Raw genomic sequence first — 6,533 nt, 5'->3', positions numbered from 1 at the left:
TGACCGTCACATCACATCACATTAGTCACTAAGTCACTAAGTCATCAATTTTCCGAATTTTACAGCTGCTACAGAAAGGCTACACGAGTGGTTTGCGCACACAAAGAGTGGAGTACACATGTGTAGGAAGGTTTTAAACTATCTAGGTCAAGGCATAACAATTATCTCTAGAAAATCCTGATGCAATGTTAACAGGCAAAGGAAGTGGAGTGAAGACACACGACCCAGGTAGCATCCCTACACAGTTTGTAGCTGCTGTCGCTCTTCCCACAGCCTCCGTAGCACGTCCGTGAATCCAAGCTTTCCCAAATGTGCGTTTTGCTCGAACCGCTGGACTAGCCATCGCTCCAGCCCATCCGCGGCACTCCGCCAAAGCCCTAACCGTGCCTGAATCTCCGCCGTCTGTGTAAATGTCGTACGGTCATGGGATGCGGGTAGGTAATCTATTTGCTCTACACATGTGGCGAATTGTGATAGTGACATATTGACCGACGATATGGAAGCGCGCTGATTCCTGGGGTCGACAAAAGATATTTCACGCACAAAGGCGTCTTCAGAACCGCCAAAAAGCTGTGAAGGGAAAATTGAGATGTGTCACATAGCCAAGAGAATTCATCTTACCTTCACGATCCATCCTGGAGCTTTTTGTTTACACCCCAATATCCGCTCCGTTCTGATTATCCCCGTCTTGGGTCCACAGAGCGATCCAGTACGTCAATACTTATAACATGCGAGCATTTTGGGTTCGGGTATTTGTGCCACATCCCAATGACGACGTGAGACCATGGGTGACTGCCACGGAGATCAGACAGAGCCACACACAACGAGAAGAATGGCTTACTCGTAATTGTAGGCTTGGTTGAAGAATGCATGTTCGTGAGCAAAAATTAGGCGAGAGAAGTAGAAGTAGAAGTAGGAAAAGTCTAGGAGTCGCAGGACGCTCGTGTGAGCACTTGAAGGGACCTGGGGAAGAATATGACCAATCCCGTTCCTATACGTCTCCGGCAGGAGCCGGGTCGGGTACATCGGCACGTGAAATTCAGGGGCTTCAAAGGTTACCCATTAAAGTCTTACCGGGTTTCTACAAAATAATGAGAATCGATCGAACTTTTTTTCGGCTGCCCAATATAGTAATTCCCCATCTTGGATTCCACCAAATGCATAAGCACTGCGAATTATACCTTCCTGACGTACAACTGGGCTATATTCCTCCGAATTATCCATCAAAGGCTGATATCACCACCCGGGCCTTTGGTTTGTGATCCTCATGAATCCGCTAATCTGGTCTGTCAAATCCCAAATCAGCGGTATTTTCTTCATCACTGCAGGCTCCATTGCATGACTTGATGGCACCAAAACATTGTGTACTGCTTCGGGAATCAATTCTAAACCATTTATTCTATCATTACTGTTGCTCTTGGTGTTGAGTCGCTGTTGAAAGAAAAACCGGTACCTATGAATTACTATATTGGGCAGCCGAAAAAAAGTTCGATCGATTTTCATTATTTTGTAGAAACCCGGTAAGTCCACCAATCAACCTGTATCACGATTTGGACATGAAAAACTATTACAACGCCTGAAAGATTAAAATCATTGAACAGCTGCAGCAGCAGTGCTTGCACTGGCGAGCAGTCCCATCACAGTTCTTGTCCGATGATGACAAGTGTAGGGTTTCGTCGTGCGCAAGAGCCGCCGGCAACATATGCATTCGCGTTACCCCATACGGGGTAGAGAACAGGAAAGCTATACACGATTAAGATCGCCGAGCAAAGCCGAAGGTTTTCGTATACCAGTTCAAACCATACTGATCATGGATATGCCAACTATAATCCGCTCCTTGCCGAATACAACGGAATTATAACAGACACTAATTACACAGATATTACATGCAAGCCACCTGCAAAATATTACGCCAGCTCTTCGTAATCCACGCCTCTCAGCTCAGCCAACCTGGCTATCATCTTTGGCCTGTGAAGGATGTATGAGCTCGATGATCCAAAAATGAGAACGACAATTTACACTTCAAGTAACTTCGTCTCCAATGCTTGTTTCTCCGTCTGGAGAGCTAACCGTTTGTCTGCATCGAGTTTGGTACTGTACAGTGCACACAGTTAGAGAGAAGCAGTCGGCACAGTGAATGAACGCTTACAATACATATCCACCCTGACCATCGTAGTGTAGAATCATAGCATGGTATTTCCACAACGACGGTCTATGAGATACCGTCAAGAGCGTAATCCCAAGCTTGGCAGCGTACTCCATCATCATTCCCTCCATGTCTGGCGGCACTAGTGATGTTGCCTCGTCCAAGATTGCATACTAGAGTATAATACCAGTCAAATCTTTCATCGAACAGGCTGCCAAAAGGAGCAATACCTTGGGATTATGATAAAACAATCTCGCCCAGGCAATCTTCTGCTGGTCACCACCACTTAGAGTATCTCTCCATTCTCGAGCAGCATTCCATCCACCTTCCCTCTCAACGACACCTTCCATCTGGACAATGGACAAAATGTTCAAGAGATCGTCATCCGTAATACCACCTGAAATACTCGTTATTTTTTTAATCAGTTTGTTACGACGTCGAAGTAAACCTACGGGCTTCCATATTTTCTCGCGAATGAGGGTAAATAACCTGATCTCGGAGTGTTCCAAGTGAGAGGTACGGCCGCTGTGGAATCAAGATAAATTCGGAGGCGACAGGTTTTCGAACGACACCACCGTAAACAGGCCAAAGGCCCCCCAGGATACGGAAAAGCGAAGATTTGCCGCACCCTACGTAAGTTGATCTGAGCTGCCGGAAGAGACAAAGATAGCACATCGTTCGCACCGTTAGGCCCCACAATGAGCAGGTTTTGCTAGAATCACTATGAATAGAGAAACAGTCAAGTACACGAAGCGTTACGCACTCCATGTTTGATATGAAAGCTTAGACTTTTAATGAGGACATCGCCATTTGGTGTAACGATGGGGACATTCTCAAACTGAATGTCCTCTGAAATGATGATTTGCCCCCGACCCCGGAGAACTGCATATTGATCAACGAGGTTCTGCCGATAAGGTGCAAGACATACTTTTGGCATTTTCTCCTGTTGTTGCACTGATAATGAGTGCCTTCTCGAATTTTCCCTTCTTGATATCTTTCATTGCATCAAGCAACAGAGAAACACGAGCAGTGTAACCAGCTAGCTCCGACAAGTCCTTGTAAGAGTACATCACTCGACCAATGGCATCTCAGACTACAAGTTAACTTTCGGGTAATACTTGAGATGAAACCAATGCTTTACCTGAAGATGACAGCAATAGTCTTCGGTTGGTTACGAAACCTGCGGGGATGTAAGTATAAATATCGCTGAAGGAGCAATGGAAGTACCTTCTGTACGTCCGCCGAGGTCCACGCTTGAGATGCCGGGAAGTTTGATAAAGATAGGGATACCGCATATGATCATCTGGCAGTTGGTTGGTTTCGTCAAAATCTTATATAGATACAAACAACTTACTCCGAAACCTCCCCATAGCCACTTAATGATACCTTCCTCGATGCATCCAAACCACCAGCGCTTGTTTAGGACTTTGTTTTCGTGTTTCATTACGGTCGCGTACTCCCTTTCGACGAGCATCTTCTCAGTCTCTTCTCCGCCGAGAAAGGCCACCTCTTCAGAGAATTCGGCCAATCGGGAATGTGTGTGGCGCAATTCGCCAGCCAGCTGCGCCGACAATGCCGTATACATTCCGAGAGGAGGCGTCAGATAGCGCACTGCCCAAATGGTTAGTACGGAGTTTGTGCACTGATATCCAACTCACGCAGGGCGGCTGAAGACTGGACCAAAACAGTAAGTAATAATAAACCTTCGGCCCCCACATTCTGAGACAACTGGTAATTATATAGTATCACGTCGAGCGTCGGTTTAGCGAGATTAGCATATATGGCGGCTAGGTGTGTCGAAAACTTGTGAATGTCGTGAGTTATCATCTGGTCAGGATTCTTTATCCTGTCGTCCAAATTCGCTACAAAGGCCTCTGAAGATGAGATATGATCCGAGAGAAATAGTACGGGCTCACAAAGCTTGTAGTAGACCTTGCCATGCGCTCCTTCATCTTCATCGCCAAGGTACTGCTGCATGACGACATTTGTAAGGCGTGTCCGATAGGCGATAGTGAGCTTGTTCTGAACGTAGCTAAGCCAGCTATTGGTCCACGTCGCAGGTATCGCAACACATAGCCAGCGTAAAATGTTGAGGAAAAATTGAAGAGGCTGGGCACGTACAAGGCTCGCGACAATCCTGTAGTAACCATATGAATACACGACGCAAAAGACGAAGAAACAGACCACTAACCTTCCGTCCAATGCGGCGACATAAAGAGAGATTGCAGTCCGTAGCACCAACAGGCTTGAGTGCGTGACCAGAAGTAAAGCCTCTTTCGATCTTATACTTGGTATGACAATCCTGAGAATGGCGCCCAACCGCTGGTAAAATACAGAGTCAACCTATTACAGGATCAGTGGATATACAATATCAAAGCCCGACAATGAAACATACGGCAACCCTTGTCGACTTCTTGTCATCACCACCATCCTTCCCGCCCTTGCCTTTCCTCGACTTGGTCGACCTGGAAGATCCGCCCTTTCCAGACAAGCCACGAAATGTCGAGCCAAGAACGTAGACGATGAAGGCAATGTTGATTGCTCGCTGAACGAGAGGGCGATGGGCAGAATACCAGCGGCCAAACTGGACATAATGGTCACGAAAATCCTGGACGCGGAAGGCAGAGAGTAGCTCTGAGGCCATGGATGGAAGGTCCCAGCGAAGTTATACCCCAAAGATTGAAGAGAAAATGTGTTACTCTTGTTACTCGGTGGAGAGAATAAGCCACACCTGGCCACCATGATGTGTTCGATCAAGGATTAATCATGATGGCATGTGATTGCAAGTCTATCGGCCCGGCTTGCCGGAAGACGCCACAAAACAATCTTGCCTCAGCTTGTTCCTCAGGCAGGCCTCAGCTCTCACTTCAGCTTACTTGTGAGGAAACGAAATCAACGTACACATTGCAATTTTTTCCAAATTGCGAAATTCGAAATGAGTTACTTTGCAGCAGATAAACCTGTTACATCTTAAGCTCGAGTCTACTGTAGGGTATCCATGTGCACCTTGACCCATCTAACCACCTCTGACCAGTCTTTCACCCGTTCAAGGGGAGCACCTTCCGGTATATCTACAGTCTCCTACGCCACGGCGTCAGTACGATTGAGCGAATGATCAAGACCGAAGTGGACCTACCTCTTTCCAGAATTCTTTCCCTCCATGAGATTCTAGACGTATGTCAAAACTCATATCATCAGAGGCATCTCCAGGCCCCGAAATTCTCTTATTCCATTCATAGTCTCCGAACAGCAGAACACGAGTCGCAACAGGCACTGCTGTGGCACACTGAAGGGCATTCTCCGACGAATCATCAATCAAAATCCGAGCATTTAAATCAGCGCAGACCTATTCGACGTGATCAATACTGGATAAGTAAAACACGGACCAGACATACTTGGGCCTTGCTGAGCTTGGTGACGACCTCATGGCCAGTTTTATGAGCATCCTTGAACTGACCAGTACAGATGATACTGTCGAATACGCCTGTAAAAATGATTTTAATGCGACATAATCTCAGATATAGTGAACCTTCCTGGAAAATGTTGATTAACCCATGTCCAGCTTTCGTCGGCCGTGTCGGGTGCGCGTGCAGTCACGACAATCAACTTGAATCCCGTGTCCTTTAGAAACAGGGTACCCTCTCGAGCACCTGGCACTGGATCTATTTGAAAGATCCTGGAGGTCTGATAGAATGCCTTTACTTTATCGAATGTCTGCCTGGGCGTTCCCCAAAATGGATTCTAGGCAAGAAAGTTCAGAGATGTAGGGCAGGCCCCCCCAAAAAGGTCTCTATACGCACCTTCCAGTAGTAATAGTCTGCAGATCGAACGCAAATTAATATATCGAAAGATTGACCATAACAAGAGTAACATTTACAGTAAAAATGGGAAACATCCATTCTAGTCCCGTAAACCTCATTGTGCCCTGGGGGAAATCTGATGCATCAACGCGAATCGACGCGTCTGTGTGTTCGTAGCTTACAGTCTGCAACAGCATGGTTCGTCTGAGCCAGAACATCGTCCAAGTCTACAGCTATCACAGGCACAGGCGAAGATGGCGAGATGTGCGTAAGCTGCTCAAGAACCTGCCGTTCAAAAGTTTCGGATTCATTGCCTAGCGGACCTGTAACAGGCTGCTCTAGATCATGCTGTGTTCCAGCCACTGACATAGCTGAAGAGGAGCCGGTCGTTCACAGGTGCGTGAGGGCAAGTATGGTGCGCATCGCTTAGTCAGCACCACTTTTGGACAGGCGCAAAATCGGACATAGATGTTTGCTAAAATCTAAAATCTTCCGAAAAGTCGATTTCCGAAAAAAAAAATTTTCGAAAAAAGTATGACATTGTGTGACATATGTTACGTTCCCCTGCCATTTGGTGTCACGGCGCA

General features: G+C 46.7%; 3 protein-coding genes across 3 annotated transcripts; all 3 read right to left on the bottom strand.

Annotated features, from left to right (window-relative positions):
• Positions 1 to 3: 3 nt before the first annotated feature.
• EV420DRAFT_1718730 (PRELI-like family-domain-containing protein) lies at positions 4 to 1,026 on the bottom strand (the record flags this gene model as incomplete). Its single annotated transcript, XM_060479732.1, has 4 exons — positions 4 to 570; positions 622 to 687; positions 729 to 792; positions 842 to 1,026. 4 exons carry the CDS (start codon positions 1,024 to 1,026, stop codon positions 238 to 240), a joined length of 648 nt encoding a protein of 215 aa, XP_060336263.1. The 3' UTR covers positions 4 to 237.
• A 989-nt stretch (positions 1,027 to 2,015) lies between these two features.
• On the bottom strand, positions 2,016 to 4,790 carry EV420DRAFT_1262023 (ABC transporter transmembrane region 2-domain-containing protein; the record flags this gene model as incomplete). The annotated part of the gene is made up of 14 exons (XM_060467106.1): positions 2,016 to 2,094; positions 2,150 to 2,319; positions 2,377 to 2,543; positions 2,599 to 2,775; positions 2,831 to 2,858; positions 2,910 to 3,028; positions 3,075 to 3,233; positions 3,288 to 3,326; positions 3,374 to 3,449; positions 3,501 to 3,757; positions 3,805 to 4,008; positions 4,063 to 4,283; positions 4,338 to 4,489; positions 4,542 to 4,790. The coding sequence occupies 14 exons, from the start codon at positions 4,788 to 4,790 to the stop codon at positions 2,016 to 2,018; spliced, it is 2,097 nt and encodes a 698-aa protein (XP_060336262.1).
• Positions 4,791 to 4,966: 176 nt separating this feature from the next.
• EV420DRAFT_1513328 (uncharacterized protein) lies at positions 4,967 to 6,373 on the bottom strand. Its single transcript, XM_060471726.1, has 7 exons — positions 6,129 to 6,373; positions 6,024 to 6,071; positions 5,947 to 5,963; positions 5,683 to 5,887; positions 5,542 to 5,633; positions 5,283 to 5,492; positions 4,967 to 5,227 (listed from the first exon to the last, which is right to left on the bottom strand). Exons 1-7 carry the CDS (start codon positions 6,313 to 6,315, stop codon positions 5,129 to 5,131), a joined length of 858 nt encoding a protein of 285 aa, XP_060336261.1. The 5' UTR covers positions 6,316 to 6,373; the 3' UTR covers positions 4,967 to 5,128.
• Between the last annotated feature and the right edge of the window lie 160 nt (positions 6,374 to 6,533).

This window comes from Desarmillaria tabescens (assembly GCF_030435595.1).
Source record: "Desarmillaria tabescens strain CCBAS 213 chromosome Unknown EV420scaffold_5, whole genome shotgun sequence".
In the NCBI taxonomy this organism is placed as follows: Eukaryota; Fungi; Basidiomycota; class Agaricomycetes; order Agaricales; family Physalacriaceae; genus Desarmillaria; species Desarmillaria tabescens.
The sequence above is the reverse complement of the archived record's forward strand: the minus strand, read 5'-3'. Positions and strand labels throughout refer to the sequence as shown.